This window comes from Clarias gariepinus, chromosome 5 (assembly GCF_024256425.1).
Source record: "Clarias gariepinus isolate MV-2021 ecotype Netherlands chromosome 5, CGAR_prim_01v2, whole genome shotgun sequence".
Lineage (NCBI taxonomy): Eukaryota > Metazoa > Chordata > Actinopteri > Siluriformes > Clariidae > Clarias > Clarias gariepinus.
In genome coordinates, this window is record NC_071104.1 from 18,735,143 (window position 1) to 18,759,256 (window position 24,114).

At 38.3% G+C, this 24,114-nt stretch overlaps 1 protein-coding gene across 1 annotated transcript in view; it reads left to right on the forward strand.

Annotated features, from left to right (window-relative positions):
* Positions 1 to 3,949: 3,949 nt before the first annotated feature.
* The window catches only part of LOC128524165 (NALCN channel auxiliary factor 1), a 111,921-nt gene continuing 91,756 nt past the window's right edge, over positions 3,950 to 24,114 (forward strand). The window contains exon 1 of the mRNA XM_053496562.1: positions 3,950 to 4,603. Within this exon, the coding sequence (XP_053352537.1) occupies positions 3,950 to 4,603 (654 nt within the window). The remainder of the gene's footprint in view (positions 4,604 to 24,114) is intronic.

Below are 24,114 nucleotides of genomic sequence, written 5' to 3' on the forward strand. Positions count from 1 at the left end.
TCAGTTTAGAAATATCTTGATAACTTTTTAACAATAAAAAGTGTATGTGTAAAACACTGAAAAATAAAACTTATATACATATAATAAAATTGTACTTTCTGTACATTGAAGATATTTTTGAAAAAAAATAATTTAGGGGGACGTAATAGAACACATCAAGATCGTTTTTTTTTTATTTTTATCTTTGTTTGTTTGTGCATGCATCACGTAAAAACTACTAAATAAATTTAGATGGGGTTTTTACAGATGTATTTGGTTGAGCTTGCGATAACATATAGGCTTTTTTCCATCACAATCAGCTTTTTTTTCAATGGAAAACACCCTTATATAATAAAAAAAAATTGTTAATTCCAAAATTCAACAGATGGCTTTGTACATTTTTTAAAATGCTTATGAGTGTGCAATTAAATTCCATGCAAACAAGGTTGCCGGCACATCTAATAATGTATAAAATAATAGGATATCTGCTGCTATTGGCTAATGCTAGCTATGAGTCAACAGCATATCTGGAGTCAGTTATGATTTTCCTACCTGTTGTGATAATTCACAGTTTTATTCCACTAGATGAACAAAAATACTCTACAACTGTTGAAGATTGTTATAACGTAAGCAGTTTTTTAATCAAGAAAAAATGCTAAAAAGATACAAATTCACTCACTATTATTAAATGAGAAACGTAAATTACAAACTGGAACAATAACATTTTAAATTGTTTTTAGTAAAATTAGCAGTGCTGTTGCTCTATTTATCTCGTTACCTCCCAGTGCTATTGGTTTGACAAAACTGACCCTGTCTGAAGCAGATATAATTTGTCTTTTCTCAAATATAATTTGTTTTTGTCTTGTTTTTGACAGAATACTGATATACAGTAATGCAGGTTATGTGCAAGTTTATGTGCTGTGCATTTTATGTTCAATTAGACCCACATCAGCTTGCTTACAACCAAGAAAGTGCAAGATCCTTTTATGTTGCAGTTCAGATTGAATCAGTGCTGAGCTCATCTGGGGGTCAGCTACATATCAAAGGATTCATAATCTGGTTACTACATGCAATGTCCACAACCAAGAGGACATCTACACCTGGCTTCACCAAAGTGGTGCAGGTGCTGCTACAGTATATGAGGAAAGAGGGAAGGGGTTGGGTAAAATCGTGTTCTGTGTTTGTTTTGGAAATGCTCTTTTGGTCGATAATATCATATTTCTAAACCACCAAATAGTGAAAGATTAGTATACTTCCTTTTTATGAGTCCTGTTTTGTCACTGGAGTGTATTTTTTAGTTTCTTAAATTGTTTGAAGTAGTGATTAGTGTAACATTAATCTCCAGTGTGTAGCTAAGTAGCAAGGAGTGTCTCCTGATAACGATCAGTAACTGTGCAGGTGGGCGTGAGTCATGTCTGACAGCTCCAGCTCAGTGAAGGGGATTCCAGACAACATTGGGGAGCTGAGACCGGAGTACACATTCACTTTCCTGCTCTCTTGACACTGCCAGAAAAGCAGCGGGCTGCTAATTAAATAGGCGCCTCTTCGCCTTTGGTTTGCCACAAACACATATGTTGTTGATTGGCCACCTTTCAGGTGGCGCAAGCTGTGTGTGTGTGTGTGTGTTCATGTGCTAATATTTGCATGTCTCCTAGATTTATCTACTCTGTGATTTGTTTATTTATTTGAAATGAGCCCCAGCAGTAATAAGGGGACCTCAAAGTCTCATAGCACATTTAATTAGTAAATTCTAGCAACTCCCAAAATAGAGGTTATTCAATCCAAATTTCTTTGGCAGCACCAGTAAACACAGTGAAATTAAGGCATGCACACATCAGAGAATGTATTCAGTACAGAGTTTTTTTATTCTTTAGTTTTATTTACAATATTTTGTTTTCAATGTCAGTCATTAATCATATCAACCCACAGAATACATACACAAATAATGATACAGTTGTGCTGATTTTTTCAAAACATTTAATAATTTTTTAAAGGTGAAGAACATAAAGAAATACTCATCCATTTTATAGATCATACCAAGATGTGAACCCACATAAATTGTTTAACCATAAAAAAAATATTTGTTACTATGACAAATATATTATTAAATAAAAATATAGATAAATGAGACCTCCTTCTTGAGGCAAAGTTTCAAATACACGCATCATGTTATGAAGATAAAACTGTGCTAGTCAGTATTTAAGATATAAAAAAATATGTGTAGTTTGGCTAAAATCCCTATTATGCTTTAAAGACTGACATTTGATTAGCATCATTAAATGCATTAGCATCATATTGATTTCTAATCTATTTGAAGGTTCTGAGTCTGTCACAAGAAAGCCAGACATGAGGCAATAAAAATAAATCCAGAATGTAATGTCAGTCCATTGCACACACATACAAACAGACACAATCAGGTGGTTTTAAGGCATCAACCCACTGCATCACTATGGCACTTTATAGTGATTAGAAATGTAAAAATGTGCAATACTTGAAAATATAATGTCAAATTGAGAAAAATAAATACTTTTTTTTACACTGAAAAATACCAATATTACTGTAATCCATACAGAGTTACTAGAAGACAAATTATTAAACACACACGTTTGTCTTCCTATCCTTGACATGACCTTCACATCACTTCACTATGGATGGATGGATGATTCTCCCCAAACAAGATATAAAAACATTGCCAGACAGACAGATAGGTTGAAACACACAGACACACACACACACACGTCATGTTCCTAAGCTTGCTCCTTAACGTCCAACAACTAGGCTCCTTAGCTGAGCTCGTCACAGCTCCACTTCCACACTGCATACTAATAAAGTTTGAGGGGGAGGGGGACTGGGGGGACTGGAAGGACTGGGGGTTCAGCAGCAGCGCAGAAGCAATCGAGGTTTGGACAAGGCTTCACGAGCACTGTCCCTTTTATACGGAAATGTTTTTGTTCGCCGCTTATCATCAATCGTGCCGATATTAGATTTATAGTTTTGTTGCGTTTTTGATACCCGCGTTATTTTTTTCAGGACACTGATTTAAGATCGTAGCCTAATTTATATACAAGTAAATTTATAACTAAGCGACTCGTTAACAATGTGGTTATAAAGGGGGGAAAAAAAACAAGAATGCACGGATCACTGTATGTGTATTAACATGGGTTGGAGCAGAATAGTTACAGTTGATAGACCGATATTCCATGTTTTCGTTAGTCGGAACACAGCTGTGTTAATGTTAATCTGAGTTTAACCCACTGACTGCGCAAAGCTATCGGGTGCGTTAGTGCCGTACAGACGTCTTCCTGTGTCCACAGCGCAAAATCTAACGGTTTTATTGACTCGCTGTGTGTCCGTGTCGCCATCGCTCAAAGTCCTCCACTGCGCCAGGATGGAGAGATCGCCACGCTGGAGATGACGCAAATGACCCAGCTCTCCCCCCAGAAAAAGTGCTTCAAGACGAACATGGCGGCAACTTAGCACAGGACCGAAGATGATTCTGACTGTCAACCGAAAAAGCCCGAGGCCATCCGCCCAGATCCGGTCCAGGAAATTCGGCGGGCCACAGCGCGAAGTTCTCGTCTTCCCTTAACGAGCGCCGGTAGAGGGAGAGGAGGAGAGGAAGAGGCGGCATCCCAGCGACTCATCCACGGCGGAGAGGAGAGGAGAGGAGAGAAGATGAGAGGAGGAGAGAGACATGCTGGTGCGGAGGAGTGGGCTTTCCTCCCGAGAGCCACGAACTAGAGGAGTAAACCAGCGTGTGCTTCGTTCTCTGTCCATGCATTAAGTGAAACGGGAAAAAAAGGATCGACACAGAAACAGCAGGACGAGAGAGAGAGCGAGAGAGAGAGAGCGAGAGAGAAAACGCGTTTACAAGAGAAAAAATCCATCTAGTCCACCCTCCAAAGTCAATGAATATTGTGGCAGAGAAGCCGTCGCGGTGGAGTCGGCCGGCGCCGCGCTTTCCTAAAATATGACCAGGGGTGCTCGGACGTGTCGGCAGCAAGATGACGGCTTAAACATCCGCTCTGCACCCCGCCAGCACGAGAAGCCATCCGCTGATTCGGAACGGGCCCAGCGATGGCGACTGAGCTTGGCCTCCTTCTTGTTTGCGAGCGTCCTGCTCGCTGATCGCCTGTGCCTCTGCGCCGCGGCCATACGGACGAGCACTAAAGGCGAGCGACGGGACGCGGTGGCGTTCAGGGACACGAGGGAACAGGTGCACCGATCTTCTCCCGGCACCACCGACTATACTCATCTTTACGCAGGGAATTCTAGCACACCTCTGTGGAGACTGGAAGCGTGTCACCCCGACAGCGTCTCCAAAAGCTGCTTCGCGGTGGCGGACCCCGTGTCCGCGTGTTCGGGCCTCTCGGACGCCGAGTGGAACCTGAGTGATTTGTACCTGCCCTTTTGTGATTCCTACTCCCTTTTGGATTTGTTTTACGGGTTCTCGAGTCCGGACAACGTGAGCTGCGGCCTCGACATGTCGGCGTGTTCCCGGTGCGTCGAGGCTTACCAGCGCCTCGACCGGCGAGCTCAGGAGACGTACCATGAGTTTGAGCTCCTGGTTCAGAAATACGAAACGGACGCGTATTCGGTGCGGACATGCATGGATGAATGCACGGTAGGAATCGCTCATTTGCAGGCCGCAACGCGGCTTGTCTGCGTTTTACCCGCAAATTAGCGGACATACTTCGCATTTGTGCCGTAATGTGTGTTGTTTTCTTTGCTATTCATAGTGTGCTTCGGGGGTTTGATCCACGTACAAAGAGTGCTTAAATTACAGTCTTCTTGTGACCGCTGTGTTTGTGTGTGTGTGTGTGTGGTGCGCGCGGCCGTGTGCTCCTGCTGTGCGCGCACTTGTGGATTATTGCAAAAAAGGAAGCGAGACCTTTCATGTGTTGGGACCCAGCGCTTCCAGTACTGTATAAAGGGTCACACACCAACCAGAACATTGTTTATCATAGTGAGGGTCCTGCATTCCGTGTCCCCTTTAAATCTTCAACGGCAAAACCTATTAAACTAATCTAGTTTATTTCCAGATGAGGCATTGATGCTCCTCAGTTGAAGGAGAACTAAACGTCTTACACAACGAAACATGAGCTGTTTCACAGCTGTGGCCTTTCTTGGGTTTAGTGTTTTGTGCCTTTGCTCGAAAAAACAATCAGGAAGAGGAGAAGCACGTATGATCATTTGGATGCTTGATGCTTTGTGTTTGCTGATTTACAGTATATTTGCACCCGTGTGTGTGTGTGTGTGTGTGTGTTATGGCGCAGTATTTTGTGGCATTTCAATAACGTTAATAGCGGAACAGTGGGTTTTTTCTTAGCTAATCCCCGGAAGGCTCTTGCATTCATTGCTCAGTGCTGAGCAACATGTTTCAGGAGACGTTAAAGGTTTTTTGCTTTAAATAAAACTGCTCTACAATTTTGTTGAGCTTTGGTAAGTAGTACTCGAAGATAACATGGCGTGATGGAAATGGTGCTAAGCAGCATATACTGTACACCACTACATTTCTGTCCTGTCTTTCTGACAAAGAGCATACAGCCTGTCACATACGTATTATATTTTGATTTCATTTCATTACTTATTACTACATTTAATTATTTCACTGATTTTGCAGCATTCTCGTTTCTGCTGTTGGATCCTTTGGTAGGTGTTTCTGAGCAGATGCTGTTTCTTGTCCATGGTCCTGAAATCAGGACAAGTCTTACACTGGCACAAAGTGGTATCTAAATCAAAGGTTCTCAAACTTTATTTAGCCTATATTGCTCTGTTTAACTGCAACTGAACTCTTTAGGGTAATTCCTTAAATGTGAACAATAATATTTTTTATTTTATGCCTAAAAGTTTGTGGACATGTGACCATCACACCCATGTGAGCCTTTCCCAGACTGCTGCCACAAAGCTGGAAGCACACAACTGAATAGGATGTCTTTGTATGGTGCCAAAATGAGTGTTTGACCAGACCACACCAATGGTCGTGTGGCTGGAATTTGGCAAATCATACAAATGTGTCATATAAATGTGGAATGGGATGTTCAAAAAGTACATGTGGATGTGATGGCCATGTACCCACAAACTTTTGGCCATATACTCTTTGGCCAAGTTGACTTTATTTACAGGCCTACTTGTACTAGTCCATTAGTTTAACTTGTGCTAGTCCTTTAGTGCAAAAGTGCGTGGATCATGTTGCTTTCAGCTGTTGAAGCCTAGCAGAGGGAAATAAAAAATTCTGTAAGCATAATTGTTGCACTGGAGCCACAAAACTTCATAAAGATCTGGGTGCGTGTTTTGAAAAACTTATTACTAAACAACATTGCAGACCTTGTTGACCTGTCTCAACATTGTTGACCCGTCTCAACGTTTGTTGGGCAGTTTTTTTTGTCATTGAAGAGAAGTGCATTTCTGATTACCGATTTTATGTCTTACTTTTTTGTAGGCCCTCAGTCAGTATATTTTCTTAATTAATATCTTCAGTATTTTTGTTGTAGGAGAAAATGTCACTGTACTTGCTGGTCTTTTTACACAAATCGGATAATTAGAGAAGAATTTATTGGTAACGTGAACACCCATTCATCTTCTATACCACTTTATACTGTATACAGGGTTGCCCAGGGCCTATCCCAATTACCCTAACCTGCATGTCTTTTGTCTGTGGAAGGAAATCAAAATAATCGGAGGAAAACCACCAAGCACAGGGAGAAGTGCAAGGTGCAAGGCAACAGTGCTAACCACTAAGCCACGTGAACACATGTATTTAAAATAATAGTTTTAATTCTTATATTTTTTGAATACACAACTATACATATTTATGTTTAAAACCTGACTTGAATCTCAGTAACCTGTTTAATTGCACATTGTTTATGGTCTCTTAAATGAAGACTAACAGGAATTAATGCATAATCTTTTCTCTTTCACAATGACTATATGTGCTTGTATGTGAGTGACAGAGAGGCGACAGAGAAAGAGAGACACACAAGAAGATGAGTGAAAGCTCTAAATGACACATTTCTGTCCTGATCTATCATACATGGCCCATTAGTGCAAAATGTTTATTCTCCTTTGGCGTTCTTTGTAAAAGATATTGATTGACAGCAGAGTGGAATTACAAATACCAGGTTCCAATATAGGGAAGCAGTGTTTGACTAAGTAATAAAACACAGGTTTTGATTTTGGACCTGTAAATGGGATAATGCAGACTTAGCATGTAGCTTGATATACTTGAGATTTCCTGGCATCATAAACAATTATCATAACATCACCCTTCAAGGACCTAAATACCATAAATAATTGCTTTACGAAAGCTTATATACAGTATATGTATTTATGAACTGGTGTTCTCCAGTTCATTAGTATTAGATATAATTTAGATATTATGTTTTTAATCATTTTTTAAGTAAATTATAGTGTTGAACAAAAATCCAACTCTAATTAATTAAAAGGTGATGATTACAAAGACAAAGTGAATCAGACAATTGGTAATATAAAAAAAATGACACTCACTCACTACTTACCACTACCTGTATATCAGCACATATTCGTGCAGTTAGTGAATCAGCCAATCAGGAGGCAGCAGCACAATAAAAAAATCATGCAGCTACAGGTGAAGAGATTTAGTTAATGTTCACATCAAACATCAGAATGAAGCAGGGTTGTCGGAACTAAATAGGACAGGCTGAGGTTTGAAAAAATGAGAAAACATTGATAAGAGAGGTCAGAGAAAAAAAAGACCAGATTGGTTTGAGCTGCCTGGAAGACAATAGAAACTCAAACATGGCATTGTTTACAACTATGGTGACCAGAAAAGAAAAGCACTTCAGCATAAACAAAACGTCACTCTTGTGGTGGATGGGCTATAAGAGCAGGTTACACTGTTGCCGGCCAAGCATAAACGTACACATACATTTTTCTGACACGTATCATCACGTTTCCTCCTGTTACAATATTATGGTACCTTCCAGATAAAACAAAACAAACTACACTGGACAATTATATTAGGCAAAGAAGAGAGGAAAAATTATATAACATGAAAATGTACAGAAAACAGTGCAGTTACTATACTACAGTAATTTGTCACAGTGATTTCATTTGATAGGATCTTTACTTTTCTTATTTTTGCTGTGCTGGAAGTGGTTTTAATGCTTGTTAGATAAATTGTTAAGTAAATAAATGAGTATGGGTGTTCGCAAAGAGATTTTTCAAGAATGCTTAGCCTTGTAAAAAACTGTAATACTGTAATACTAATATATGGTATTACATATTGATATTACAGTAATACTCATCTCTAACAATATATCCCTGAGTAACAAATGTATTTGTGTATGCATTGATTATTAATTTATCTCCACTATTTGCTTTTAAATCAGTTGTTTTGGGACAATGGGAGAACACCAGAGAACTCAGGGGACACAGAAAGAACTCCACATACTGTAGATAAGCTGAGCTCAGAATCAAACCTTGGAGCTGTGATGTAAAATAGTACTCACCATGCCACTGTGCAACTCTTTTTTTTTTTTTTTTTTTTTTACAAATACACATTTTATTACAAAATATAGTCTACAGAGTGCATAGAGGATCTTCTTGGGGGTAAAGACTGCCAATTGATCATATATATATGTCTCAAAGAGTATGTTTAACAGATTCCTACTTTTTACACATGTAATACACATGTCCAGAAATGTCCAGAATTCACTGTTGTGGCAAATTGTATTTTGAATGTGCATCTGTAAGAGGCTTTAGTTGCTGTAGTGTGGCTTTAATAGTTGCAATCGTTGCTCTGTCCTAACATAAGCAAAAGAGAGTAAGACTATTAGGCAGTGTATTTCCAATGTGTCACCTCATTAATGGGCTGAATACATGTTGCGAACAGACATAAGCACTATTCTTAATGAAATAAATTTGAATCAGAGAGCCGTTAAATACAATCTAAACCCCTCTCCCTTTTATTGCATGCATACTGTATACTTGTCAAAATAATGGTGAGAACAAGGCTCTTTGAAAGCCTTACTAAGGGACTTTGCAGAGACTCTGTTGACCATCTAAACCATAGTGGGTAGTGAGGCAGCCATGGGCAAAACCCCTTCATTCTTCCCTGCAGCATTAAATATGGATGGTATTAAAGTGCCACAGACCTCTAAGCTGTCTGTTTTCAGGAAGAATTAATGAGGTGGAAAGACAGGGATTTCTGCCAGCTGTGCTTCTGTGCTTTTAGCTTTCATCAAATGCAGGAGAATTTTGTATTCACTTGTGGTAGCATTTCACACTGAAATATCAGCACTGAATTAAATTGCTGGATGTAGTTACAGAGCTTGGCGAATCCCAGTAGAGTAACTTTTTTTTTTTTAATTTAGTTGGACTTTTTATTACATTAAGCTTATTATTTTATTAATTTTGAAGAAATTTACTCAGTATGATGATAGTTAAATAAGAGGGAGAGGAGGTGTACTTGCAGAGAACCAAAATTCTTTGTTCTTGTTTGGGGGCTTTTAATGTCTTGTGTTTGTCCTTTTTGTTTAAAGAAATGCATGTGTGTGTGGGGGTGTCTTGCATGTTGTTGAGTCGGGGTAGACACTTGCAAAGACCTACTGTAGCCTTAAGAATGTAGTTATGTAATTTCCATAAAAAAGAAGAAACTAAATTATATTTAGTTATATATGTTTCATGTAATATCTAATTTCTTTTTCTATTCAACATTTTAACGTCTTGAGAACAAATATTTAAAGTACGCACAAAATCTGTTTACCCTGCCCTCACACACATAGAAATACCTACAGACCATGGCTAAATTGTTAACCCTTCCAGGAAGGACAGATGTTAGCAGTGGGTAACTGGGAAGTGTTGCCTTGCTCAGCAGCTCACTATAGTTGGCTTAATGTCCGTAGCCATGGGCTTTTTGACACAGCACAGAGGCTCGATTGAAGCCAGCGGACAAATCCAAGGATCATCGTTCTGTTCTACTGCCACAGCAGGCACCCAGCCCTCAGGGCACTCGCGTTATCATTGTTTACCCGAGCCTAGAACACTTGTAAAATCAGTTCCAATTACCATCTGCTATATGAACACATGGTGAAATGAGAATATCCTCTGAGAGAATACACCATGTTTATGACATGAATTAAGGAAGGGTGGAATGTTACACCTCCAGTGTCAGTGTTGGTGATTTAGGGAAAAGAGCAAACCTTTTAAAACCAAAACAGTTATGTCATCAGATGTTAGAGTTTCTTATTACACAGTGTAAAAATAACACTAACCATGGACCCTGAACAGTTTAAACTTTGAGAAGTTGTACAGTATGAATGAATATTATATAATGAGACAATTTAGCATAAATATTAATAACCAATGCCATGAACTAGAATAATGTATTTTTAACCAAGCCAAAAATCTTTTTTTGATGCATCAAGCATCATATGCAACGTTTGAGATTTTCACAACACTGATCATGAACATAAGCATGCAGCATGATATTAATATGGAATTGCCCTCTCCTTTGATGTTATAATAATCTCCAGTAACCACCACAAAATTTTGAAGCAGTGGGGATTTGCTGATATTCAGCCACAAGATCATTAGATAGGTCAGGCACTGATGTTTGGCATGGAGGACTAGCGAGCGGTCAATGTTCCAGTTTGCCCAAAGGTATTCAGTGGATTTGAGATCAGGGCTCTGTGCAGGATGTTGTGACGCTTCCAAACCAACTTTATCAAGCACATGTCTTCACCATTGTTATGCTACAGGTTTGAGCTTCCTAGTTCCAGTGAAGGGAAAATTAAAGATTATTGAAAATCATTTTTATAACATTTAAAAAACACTAAATCAAATCTAAATGAATTGCATCATATGAGGCTGCATAGAGGTTCGAGATGGAAACACCATCCAAGTATCACCTAATGCATAAAAAACCTAAAAAATAAACCTTAAAATAAATTTTATGCTTTTAGTTGTCCTACACACTGCAAAATCCATTATCAAAACAGAAAAAAAAAAACAAGAAGGAAGGTGCTTGGTGCTTGAATTGAGAGCCACATATCTTGTGGTGGAAATGTGAAGATTTCCAGGCAAGGCATCAGCACCGCAGTCACCACTGCCACCTTGCTGGTGGAAAAGGCCATTAGTGGGTTCGTCCCATTTTTAGCAACCATTAGATATTGATGTGGCTGGAGGATAAGATCAGAAAGAAAGAACATGTGTTAAGGATGTGACAGCAGATATTGGTTGGGTACAGCATTAGCAGGATGTATAAATAGGTAGGATGTATAAATTTATATAATCTCAAATTGGATTGTCAAAAAGTGTGCATTATTAGCGTATAACAGCACGTTGTGTGTATTATTTTATAATAATATGCTTATTCCAATGTGTTATTGCTCCTGTAGTTACATCTCATACACAGCGACTTGGCAGACATTCCATATAATCCAAGACTAATAATAAACACAAAAAATATAAAGTGTGTAATTGGTGCTGTGGTGATTTTTGTACGTGAAATGGAGGACATTTATTTAACATTTAGAGTTATTGAGTTTCAAGTGTCAGCACGTTGTTAAAGTTTAATGCTTTTCAAGGGATAGACTTCAGGACAGAAGTTGATTTCTGATTTCTCGTTAAAATGACATGCTGCATTTCTTTTTGTCTCCATTAACTTTATGTTACTACATTTTTAAAATCTAAGTGATAAAAAGAACTAACTTCCTAACTAGTTTGTGGGCATTTCACCACATTAAAACTAAGTTAAAACCATTTAAAAGCATGGCATGCCAATAAAAAAAAAATTAACATTGTAATGACTGGACATTTGCTGTGATATAATGACTAACATAGTACAGACTGTGCTGTTATTTAAAAATAATAACCACCACCATATCACCCCAGAGTGTATTATTTTTATATAGCCACATGGTACAATGTGTGTTATTCCTAACAAAAAAACAGCATCGTATTAATTACATTGCATTACACATTTATTATACTGTTACACTAAAATCTTTGAAAGCAGGATTATAATAAGTAAGGCCCATACTCCACCTGCGCACACACGCACACACATACTGTATTAAAGGAAACAACCAGCGAGGGGGTCTCTCTGGGGTGCTGTATCCTGCAGGTCCAGACCTAGCCTTCCCTTCCGGTCTAATTTAATTTACGCCGTCATGATTGTGCCTGCTTCAGCTGGCCTCTCCTCTGGGGCTGACTGTGTGTGTGCTTCTACATGCAGAACTGTTCTTCTAATGGAAACCCCTGAATTTTATACAACATTTTATACAAGTTACTGATAACAAAAGATCTTTAGGTCTGACTGCTAATACTGAAAACTCTGTCCACATTTCTAAAGGGTAACTGTTTTGTTTTTAGTTTTTTGATTGTTTCATGTGTTAAAACATTTACAGTAGTTATTAAACACACATAACTGACGTATTAGAACCGGACTGGCCCGAAAGTGTGGATTAATTCCCTGTAGCTGTCATTGGTGTGGACTGGAACATAACTGATTGGTTTGTATTAATGTGCCCATTCTAACTAGCCATTGTTTTTATAATAATGTCTCATCTATTGGGACTTACAGTACACTACTAGTCAAAAGTTCTAGCTTTATGGTCTTTCTCATTGTTATTTCTTTTTCCACTGTAAAACAATGACTGCAAGCATTTAAAATATGCAGTAATCTCATTAGAACAGTTGATATTGAGATGTTTCTGCTACTTATGTCCTGTAAAGCCTTCTTAAAGACTCTAATCTGAGGTGTTGTTTATTGGTGATTTTTAAGACTGGTACCTCTAAATGAACTTTCCCTCTGCAGCAAAGGTTAGTTTGGTTTTGCTTTCCTGGGATGGTCTTCATGAGAGTCAGTTACATTATGGTGTTTTATGAGTTTTGCAAATACAGTTGACAATACTGTTTTTGCAAGAACTAGTCCAGAACAGCTGACCCTCAGTGGTTAGCACTGTCTAGGCTCTATGTGCCCCGCGACCCTGAATACAGGATAAAGCAGTATAGACAATGAGTAAGTGAGTATTGTCGTTGTCCTTGCATAATTACCTAATGCCATATACTGTACAGGAGTTTTAGGGGAAAAAATCCTGTATATGTCAGATAACAGATAACTAGGTAACATTTAATGCATCTCGGATGTCAGAGCCTTATGTTTACATTTTACTGTAATTTTTTATTTTTTTTTAAAGGTGATCCATGCGCTATACACTTTCTGTTACACACAGTGTGTATGTGGATCAGATAACATGAACATTTACGTACAGAACAGTTTCTTCAACAGAACTAACCAGAATAGCCATAAAAACTAAATATAGGGTTTTCATTACTTAAAAAATCTAAATTCATTTGCCAGCAGTATCTAATGTTTTATTTTTATAGTTTGTAAACTCATTCATGTTAACTTAATAGTGTCCCACCCCCAGTTCTTTAAACAGTGTATAATCAATAAAACTCTATAACATATTTGCTGTGTGTGACTAAAACTGATGAACTTTGGTCCACATCTTAACTGTGTTCGAGTTTTATGGCACCCCAATGGTGTAATGAGTGCTCTGATTAGCACAGGAGGGACGTGTTTAGTCACACGGATGGAACAGGCTGAGCGTACAAGCTCTCGGCAGGGACTGCGAGTGGGGTTCTTGTTGAGGTGGAGGTACCATACTATGCGGGCTGGGTAATTAGAAGTGACACCTTCTGCATGTTGGGAAGCGGAGTGAAGCAGTGGCACTCATCAGAACTCGCTGCTGAGAAAAGGAAGAGGAGGCAGGATTATGTGAATATAGTGTAGTCCCCACATTTCTGTAAAAGTTAAATATCTGTAGAAGTGCAGCCTCTTCTCTTATGAATTTGAATGTGCGACATAGATCTTCTGGTGATTTGTTGTATTGTTGGCAAAGGATAGGTGAATTGTATTCGCTTTTACTCCATGTATGCTACCTGATCTACTGACTTAGTGGAATAATGGTGGCAATGGACGCTTGCTCTTATTTAACACGGCAGGCTGATCTCAGTGCCCTCGGTGGAGAAGCATGTGGGAGCAGGGAGAAGACACTTTCCATCTGGCACTCTTCTATGAACATACTGTATGAACAGTACAGATTATTGTTAATGTGTACACGAAAGGATTCATTTAGCAGCTTCCTGCATCTCTATATCTTTGTCTTTCTCTGTCTGTCAGACTCTCTCTCTCTCTCTCTCTCTCTCACTTCCTTCAACACACAATCATGATATGTGTCTCTGAAGGTACAGTACAGTCTAATTAAATTAGAGCAGTGTTGCTTTTTCCTTTTGCAAACAGCAGAAACCTGCACATCATATTAAATGACAGCTTTCGTCTCTCACAAGGGAGCAGATAAGAAGCTTCTCACTGCTGGTTTCTGTAATGTTGCAGGGGATTACTACTTCCTGCACTAGCTTTGTAAGACCACAGCTTAATGACGATGTCTCCCACTTCTACCATTATGCATAATGTGGTCTCTAAACAGCACTATCCTTTAGACCCAGGCTCCCACATATCCACTCAATTCATCACATCTCTTCTGCAGGAACACACTGCAGATGGAGCTGCTTCCTCATGGTGACATCAGTGCAGTGCAGTTTAGGGCCATTTTGTCATACTGTAGGTTCCCAACCAAAGCCATGTTGCCCAGTCCATCTTATAATTCAGGACTGTGGGCAGATTGCCATCAACTCTGTGCTGTAGAATGGAGGAGGCAGTACAGATTGGTGTCATCTGGTCACAACATGAGAAACACCAACATGTCCTCCTGGGTCCAGTAGTTGTTGTTCATATTCTGCGTTTACTCAGTTTGACATTTTTTTTTTCTTTTAGTGCTTGCTTGGATTCTAGCCCATGCTGCCAGTTGGCCAGCATGTTTCACAGATTACAGGGTGGGATGGATGGGATTAAGGCAATGAAAGGCAATGAGAGCATGAGTGGTCAATGTGTTTGCCTTCTTTATTACTTACAAAATAGGAAGGTGAAACACCACTGAATAGTTATTCCTGGGGTTATAAAGTATAGTAGAGGTGATGAAGTACATGCTTTTTATTCAATTCAATTAAATTTAATTTTATTTGTATAGCACTTTTAACAGTTGTCATTGCCGCAAAGTAGCTTTACAAAGAAAAACTCCCTGAGATGGCTATAGGAAGAAACCTTGAGAGGAACCAGACTCAACAGGGAACCCATCCTCATCTGGGTGAAACAGAGAGCAGTAAATGATCTGCATTCATACTGTGTGTTAGGTGGCAGGCAGTTCAGCATAACAGTTGATGTTAATTAATGTTAATATAGAGTCCAGGTAGTTATTGAAGGCTCAGGTAGACTCGTAGGAAATTCCAGGCCTTGAACTATCGAGTGACTGCAGCCAAGTCAAATCCTCAGAGAAACAGCTGTCAACATCAGTCGGGGCCAGAACCATCTTCATGGTATTTTTATGACTGATAAAGTTTGAGAAATTTTGTCAGAATTTATTTTATTTTTTGTCTTCTTCTTTTTAACCTTGGCCATCCTTTTATATGTCTCCTATAATCTAACCCTAACCCTAAAAAGAAAATCTAAATGTGTGGGCATGTGGCTGTTTGTTTGGATGGAGATCAACTTTTTGGTTTAGATCAAGATATTTTTCTCTCTTTGCTAAGAGATACTCCTAGTCATTTTCAACACAGAGAACTATATTTTTCAGTTATTGCAGTGACCTACCTCCGATTTGTCAGGTTCTTTTGTAACACACTCACACACAGGAGCTATTATAAGACCAATTATGCGCAGTCTGAAGCACAGCACACTCAGAAAGACATAGAGAAATTATAGCCTGCAGTTAAACATCTTAATGCGCTGACATTATTTATCACCACCATTCACATAAATTTTTTATGTTTACAGGTGTGGGGAGCATATGCCTTCGAAGAACATACAGTACCTCTTTTGACCCCTATAACTACACCGTTTTGTGATTCTAATGTTCTTATTTTTGCATTCAGTACTCGTTCAGCATTCATTCTCTCCCTTTCACTCTCTCCCTTTCTCTGTATGTAAACTGTTTGCAGTGTGTTTTTCAACACCTGTGACATGCACATAGTGGCTTTTTATGTGGCTCATTAAAGGCTTTGTCAGCTGTGAGGAGCAGGCAGGATGTAAGGGGCGCTTTATAGAATATTCTCCCTAATTCAAACAATGCTTTTATTAGCCTGACCTCGAAGAGATCACTATCAGCAAGCTACCCTTCAGTGTCAGAGACTAAGGAAGAGAGAGGTAGACCGAAGCAGAGTGGAAGTAATAAAAAAGGTAATAATAGGAAAAGAAATTTAGAGCCATGACGCGGGAAAAGACTGCAAAAAACCTGAGAGAGAAGGAGCATAGCGGAGAAGAAGAGAGCAAGTAACTACTTGATAGCATAATCTATGCTAACTAATGACAGAAGACTCTTTGTGTCATAAAGTGCAATATTAGTAAATTGGCTGTTATGTATTAAACTGGCAAACATGCCTAATTGTGCCTAAAAGTGCTGTACTCCATCATCTGGCCGTTATTGGTGACTATTCTTCATGTTCCAAAGTTATCCTGCTCCATAAATTTGTTTTATATTTTCAATTCATGATAAAATGTTTAGTAATAGAATAGTAATAAAAAGACCATTTCAGTAATAAAAAATTATTTCAGTTGCACAGATTATGTGGTAATTTATGAAAGCAAAGGAAGGAAAATAAAACAAAAAAATACTGGTAATTTGTCAATTACTGTATATAAAAGTCTTTTGCAATATTCACTGATCATCCATAAAATTAACCATTAAGCCATTAACATTAGACCTACAGTACCAAGGTTTTAGGTGTCCTTATGCCACAAGGTAGCTCTTCCCCCTCGGGGCATGGCTCCACGGGGCCTCTGGGGGTGTGCTCTGGTTGTTTCACCAGGACGTTGGCAGCAGATCCTTTGGGTCAGGTCTCCGTGGAACAGCAGATTTGTCTGGCGTATCCCATGGGTCCTTAAACGGATTGGGATCTTGGGAGTTTGAAGGCTGGGGGACGGCCTTGGGCTCCTTCCTTGCTGGGCTACAGTGCAATGGGTAATGGGCTGGACTTTGGTCCCCATGGGAATGGTTGAGCATTAGGTGGCCATGATGCTGTCACCAGTTTACTGGTACATAATTGATAATCAAAACAAACGTTTTGTGGGGTTAATATTTTTACTGATTGGTGTAATTTATTACAATACTTTAACTAACTATAAGCTTTCATATGCTGCACTTACACAGAGCCTTATATTTAAGGAATTATTGGAATCATAGCCCTGTAAACTGAAATAAAGGTAAAATTTGGTGCTTAGTTTCTGGGACCAGAAAAAAGGGGCATTAAAAATTTTAGCGTTTTTTGCCAGAGCAGAGTATATGATTTTAAGATACTCTGCTTTATTAGAAAGAACAGCAAAAAAAGCAAATTTGTTCTCATGACACCATGTGGGATCATTGTGCCTATCTTCTTAAATTCTATCGAATGCATTGAATTTCTTAAAGTTACATTTTATTATTATTATTATTTTCTTATTCTGCTGTATTTCCAGCTGCACAGCATGTGAAATCACTATGTGCATGTCAAGAAAGTAAAATGCTTTGAGCATGTAAATACAGATTTTATAGGATCAGTAAAACGTTACCATGTAAAAAGTTGGACTCTCTAATTAGAATGATTTTGGATAGAATAAACATTGCCCATGTAACCGTAGCTATGCACAGTCACAGAGACACAGCTGTTTGACAAAATCCTGGCTTGTTAACTTATTCTTGACAGCTGGATTACTTTTTTCCCTCCTGAGAGAGTGAAAGGAAACACATTGGCATCTGTCACTGATCTGTTGGTTGTCATTTAATTAAAAAGCATCAGAGAGGCTTCGATGGTGTTTAATGTTGCCATAAATACTATAAATATTGTAAACTAGAACCCTGAGGATCTTATTTTACTGCAGTCTCAGTGCACTATTTTGACATATGTACAAGGTCTTCTGTCGTGGAATTTATTTCCACAGAAATAATACTGCATAATGCTGGTAAAACATCAAGCAGTGAACTTCGAGTCATGTAGATTAAACCTTTGATTTAGGATTAAAAATGTATCCAACCACGCCTCCCAGCCTCAAGATATGGCTTTACATGCTGTTATGCCCTGGTCTTGGTCGGGCTGTATCAGGAACGAAAAGAAGAGAAAAACTGGAAAAATAAATAAACGGGGTAAAACCAATAGTGCGCTTGCTTAATGTTTATTTACAAAACAAATGACAAAATAAGTAAAACCTTAAAAGGTGACTGGGAATTTCAGAAGCCGACAAGGCCAAAATACTATACAAAATTTTCTCTTGCTACTCCAGAAGTAACAGGAAGCAGGAAACAAAGGTCCGGTCTGCAGTAGTGATGAGTCATTCATGAACGATCTTTAAAAAAAAAGATATTTTATAAGTTTTCTTTTTAGTTCATTAAAATGATCCAAATTTCCCATCACTAGTCTGCAGCACCGTAGTCGGAAGGGCTTACAGTAAGTAGGCCTCTGGGTCTCCTCGTTAACCAATCGTAAGGTAGGAGGTGGGATCAACAAGTGTAGAACAACCAACCGATTCCAGGAAGCGACCGATTGACAAGCAGAGACATAAACTAAGCACAAAATATAAATATAAACTCCACATTGTAACAATGCACATGGATATACTGAATGAAAGTACTGTATGTCTCTACCTGAGTATGCCAGAAAAAACAATACACTATGTTAACAGAAGTGTGTTTTCGGGACATGTCTTCTGTTTTTTCTTTCTCGCTTCAAGTCCTCTAGATTTTGATGGTATGAGGAATTCAGTGATGATAATTGACTCGGATATCCAGCTGCCTCCAAGAGCTTTAAATATGAATATGAGGCCTATGTAGGATTGTCTAAGGCTTAGAGGATATAAAGATGAAGAGGTTCTTTTTTTTCCCAAAGTAGCATTAGTAATCCTTAGAACATGGGAAAAAAACACACCAGTCAATCAGATGCTGGAATAGTTCTGCTAAACCAAACCTTATGAGTGAATGTGACAGGTGTAATTTTCATTTACAGAAAATGAGTCACCCTGTAACCGTATTTTGGTCTCACTGCAATTAGAAGTGAGTTTTATGTGTTAAAGATAATGCTCTGAGCAAATCCCTAAGAACGTGTCCACTTAAAATAGTCATCAAGTTAACCAAACATATTTCCCTTCCTACTGAAGTTCCAGTGATGCTGTGGCTAAACCTTACCTTTGCAGTATGTATGTTTCTTTTGCTTCTGTGGGTGCAGGCCCATTTTTTTTTCTAAGAACAGCTCAGCACAGTAGAATCAGTTTAGACCCTGATTCTCAGGCAGCAGTATTTTGCAAGATGCTTTTTCAGTGCGACAAAACAGGATTTACATCCAATCAACCCAACTACAGCACTCAAATTAACTCCATGAATCAGCTTCATTCCACTCAGCACCACGGTTTCCAGCCAATCTTGGGGAAATGAAGACTGTTAAAATCGAGATTAGAGTGGCTGTTACCATGTGCTTATGGTCTCCCATGCAGTGTTCTTCCATTCAGTTATAAGCATCTCTCTATCTAGTAGATTGATAGAATATAGGTAGGAAGCTAAACCTTACACATTACCACCATATTGCTCACCTCTTGCATTGTACATACAGTGAGGTCAATAAGTATTTGATCACCCTGTGAAAACCTCCAAAAACCTCCTTCCCTCAGTCAGAGCATTAAAGATGGGTCGTGGCTGGGTCTTCCAACATGACAATGACCCGAAGCACACAGCCAGGAAAACCAGGAAGTGGCTCCGTAAGAAGCATATGGACTATTTAAAAGCAAAATAACAGGTCTTTGAGAGTCAGAAATCTGGCTGATAAGCAATTGATCAAATACTTATTTGACACAGTAATTCACAAATAAATAGTTTAAAAAAATCATACAATGTGATTCCCGGATTTTTCTTTTTAGATTCTGTCTCTCACAGTGGAAATGCTCCTATGCTGAAAATTTTAATTCCTCCATGATTTCAAAGTAAGAGAACTTGCAAAATCACAGGGTGATCAAATACTTATTGACCTCACTGTACTGTATGTGCACATAACAGTCAATCACCCTTATTGTTCTAAGTTACATCCATTAATTTATTAAAACTGCTGCGTTACTCTAGACTCGTTTAAAATTAGTTATCATCTCTCTTGAGTGTTCCAGTCATGAGTGAAAAACAAAGATATAGTATACAGTAGCTCTTTACAACCTGTATTTTCATGTGCCCCGGATGCATTTTCAGGGATCCCTTCAGATTTTACTTACCTATTTCATCAGTAGCGTGGTTGCCAAACCTGCCAAAGACAACCCTATGACACTACTATTCTTTGATAATGACTTGTAATTATAAATAGTTATATTTCTATTTCATAGTGAAAGGCTCAGTTTTATAGTTATTTCGCTAACGTGTTTAAAATTGTGACATCTTAAGCATAATGTCATAAGGCGAATTAGTTCACCTAATGTACATGCATATACTGTAGTATTGAGCAGAGTGCATATTAATTCAGCATATTTTAGGAGAATTTGCTTGGCTGCTGTACATTATTTAAATACTTTTACTACATGCAAACAGTTTGACTTGTGGTCTTTTTCCTCACTTTGGCAAATTATTTTTCTCAGAAAATAAAGGACATTTGTTCAAAATTGGAATATAATTACTTTGGAGTCCTATTTCATATTTCTTATTTCAAAACTATCAATGGTTTTAAATTTGAAAGCTATTATTTTATAGTAGTATTTACTAAAGGGAGAAATTGAAAACAGAGATAACCCTACAACAACCAAGAGATGCTTGATAAGTTGATGTACAAGAGTTGGACATTGTGATGGACACGTTTGCGTTTGCTACTGTATGTCTGGTTCCATTTTCCATGCCCTTACGGAACCATGGACATATATTCATATATTTGCTACCATGTTTCCCTAAAGAAACATGGTAAGTTTTATTAAAACATGGCAAACGTATTTGACTGTGTTTCTGTAGTGAGACATGGAACCATGCACTCATGTACACACTGCTTTTGCAAGGACACACTGCTTTTGCTCAGTTTTTTGAAAAGCACAGAAAGACAGAAGTTGTGCGCAAGATGATTGCTTAACTAAAAAAAAAAACATTTTTTATTACATTTTAATCGTCATAGTGTGCTATATATATAGTGTGCTTTATATATATATATATATATATATATATATATATATATATATATATATAGTGGTAAAATATTGCAGTTTCACAATACTGCTACATGCAGCTCATGCTTTAAACTATTCATACATTGGCAGGCTGCACAGTGTCATGTGTGGTAGGAGCTAAATTATCTGCTAAGTTTGTTTTGAGTTATAACCAAATCTTAAATCCTTGGTGATTCCCAATTAAGCCTAATGTGTGGGAGGAAACCAGAGCACCCAGAGGAAAGCCACCAAGCACAGGGAGAACATGCAAACTTGCAACAGCCTTGATGACATTCATTAATATTACAAATATTGTTATTTATAATATTATAAATTCTATTCATGTATAAAGGGCTTCTCATGTATTTCTCTATTATAATTTTACTTAGTTATGTCTTTTGTTAAAAATCCTCGTGGTTTGTGTTTTTTTCCCAACTTTTACTTGCCTGTAGTTTGTCTACTGTATGTGTTTGTGTGTGTGTCTGTGTGAGTGTGTGAGTAAGTGTTGGGGGCGGGGGGCTGTTGGGTGTTGCTGAGTGCAAAGTAACCTGTATTTTAAAAGAGAACAGCAGAAAAATCATTAGAGGATGAGCCCTTTCAAATCAATTTCCTTTGTGACAGTATCTCTATTTATTATCGCTGGTCACAGGTGACCCTCTTTTCCCCCCTGTCACCATTTTCAATACTTCCAGGGCTCTCTCTTCATCAAGGGATGAACTGACTGTTCACTAGTCTCCGGGAGACACAATGTCCCCAGGGCAAACCGAAGGCCATTGAAAATAGCAATTTTTTTTACCTAGGTTATGCACATACATTATACCACATACAGCTGAGGTCAGAAGTTAAAATAAACTCATCATGAACATGAATGTTATGGCAATATTGGGCTTTCATTGATTTCATTTACCCAGTAGTGTTTTTTTTTTTTTTTTGGAAGAAGAAAAATGATTGTGCAACATACATCTTTAATAGCAGAAACCTTTGGTTTACAAGCAGAATTTGGAGAACAAGGTTGCATTTATTTGGGGGTTTTAATATTAACACAGGGTCAAAATATACATGCACCCATTTAGATTAGAAATTCACTGGTGCTGAAAATCACAAAATGTCTTTTAATTTGCCAGGCCCAAATTGAAAGTCTCTTAGCTTTGTGTTAGTGATCATGATTGATTACAGCTGGTAGCTTCCCTGTGCCAAAATAAAAATGCCTTGAGTGATTGCACTCATTGAATTGACCAACAGTGCAATGGGAAAGTCCATCGATCTCAGTGATCTGAGAAAGAGGATACTGGATGTACATGAGTCAGAAATAAATCGGAGGTTCCATTTAAAAATGACTTCCTAATTTTCTTTCACCATAAGGTGACTGTTTGGCTCTTCTTTCAGACCTTGGCAAAGTTACTTCACCTTCTAATATCTTGTAGTCACTTTGCCAAGGTCTGTGAAAAAAAAAAAAACTGTCACCCCCTGGTGAAAGCAAATTAGTTTGGATGGTCCTGAAGTACAGGTATCAAAGACACATGCCTGCCATGAACTGGAAGCTGCTGAAACACCAATGTGTAACAGTCAAGCAACATTTATGTATTCAGTAGTTTATGGAATATAAGGCTAACTTCCAAGGAAGAAGCCCCTGCTCTAAAATTGTCCTCTTTAAACTTGACTAAAGTTCTAACATGTTTAATTAAACCCTACCAATTAAGCAAACAAGGGTCAAATATTATACCATAACCATGTCAAAAGCATCTGGTAAAGGTTTTTGACCCTGTACTGTATATTTAATTTTCACCATGGATTAATTTTAGAACATTCTTAGGGTTGTGTTATATAATAAACGTTTGTTGCAAAATAATTCTCCCAAGAAAAAATGTCCAGTTTAAACTATTTATTGAAAGCCCAATAATGCTATGATATTCATCTTCATGATGTCTGTACAGTATATAATCTTCTGAATAGAACTGTACAGTAGGTGCAGTGTATACAGTAGGTCTACAGTTGCTGACTGTAACCAATGCACAATTTATCAAGCTTGTCTACTACATCCGTTAATCGAAAGGAACCATTATGTGAGCATTAGTGATTTTTAACCTAGCAAGGACAATTACATATCAGATGATATTGTAGAAGAGTGTTAGGTGTAGCAGCATTGTCAGTGATTGATTAAGAAGTCTGCCATCTAAAAATATGTCAATTTCCTGTGGGTGAAATTCAAGAAGAGTGATTCATCAATCATTCAATTTCAAGATGGAGGTCATGGTGACAGACATTCCATGGTCACCCAGACATACCAGCGTTTTCTTTGGGATAGTCAGATATTTCCAGCTTTGTAAGGTGCTCTAACAACCTCAGCTACTCACTCTCACTCACACACACATGAAACTATCTTTAAAACATGAAATTATCTCTAGCCTAGCCCAACATCTGAAAACAACCCCACACCAGTTCCAACATGACTGCACACCAGGGCACAAAGCATGGTACATAAAGACATGGATGAGCGAGTTTGGTGTGAACCAAAGAACTTGCTGGCCTGCACAGTTGAGTCCTGACCTCAACTTGATAGAATACCTTTTGGATGAATTAGAGTGGAGACTGCAAGCCAGGCCTACTGGTTAACATCAGTGTCTCACCTCACGAATGTGCTTCTAGAAGAATGGTCACAAATTCCCATAAACACACTCCTAAACCTTGTGGAAACCCCCTGAGAAGAGTTGGGACAACATCATATTAAAGAATTAGATGTTACCCAAGTTCATATGCATGGGATGGCAGGGGACCAAATACTTTTGGCAATATAGTTTGTTCATCTACAATACAATATGCATTTCAATTATATACACATTTCTTTGAACAAATACGATCTTTATTCTCAGATTGGATTTTGTCCATCTTGCATTCCTAAATGC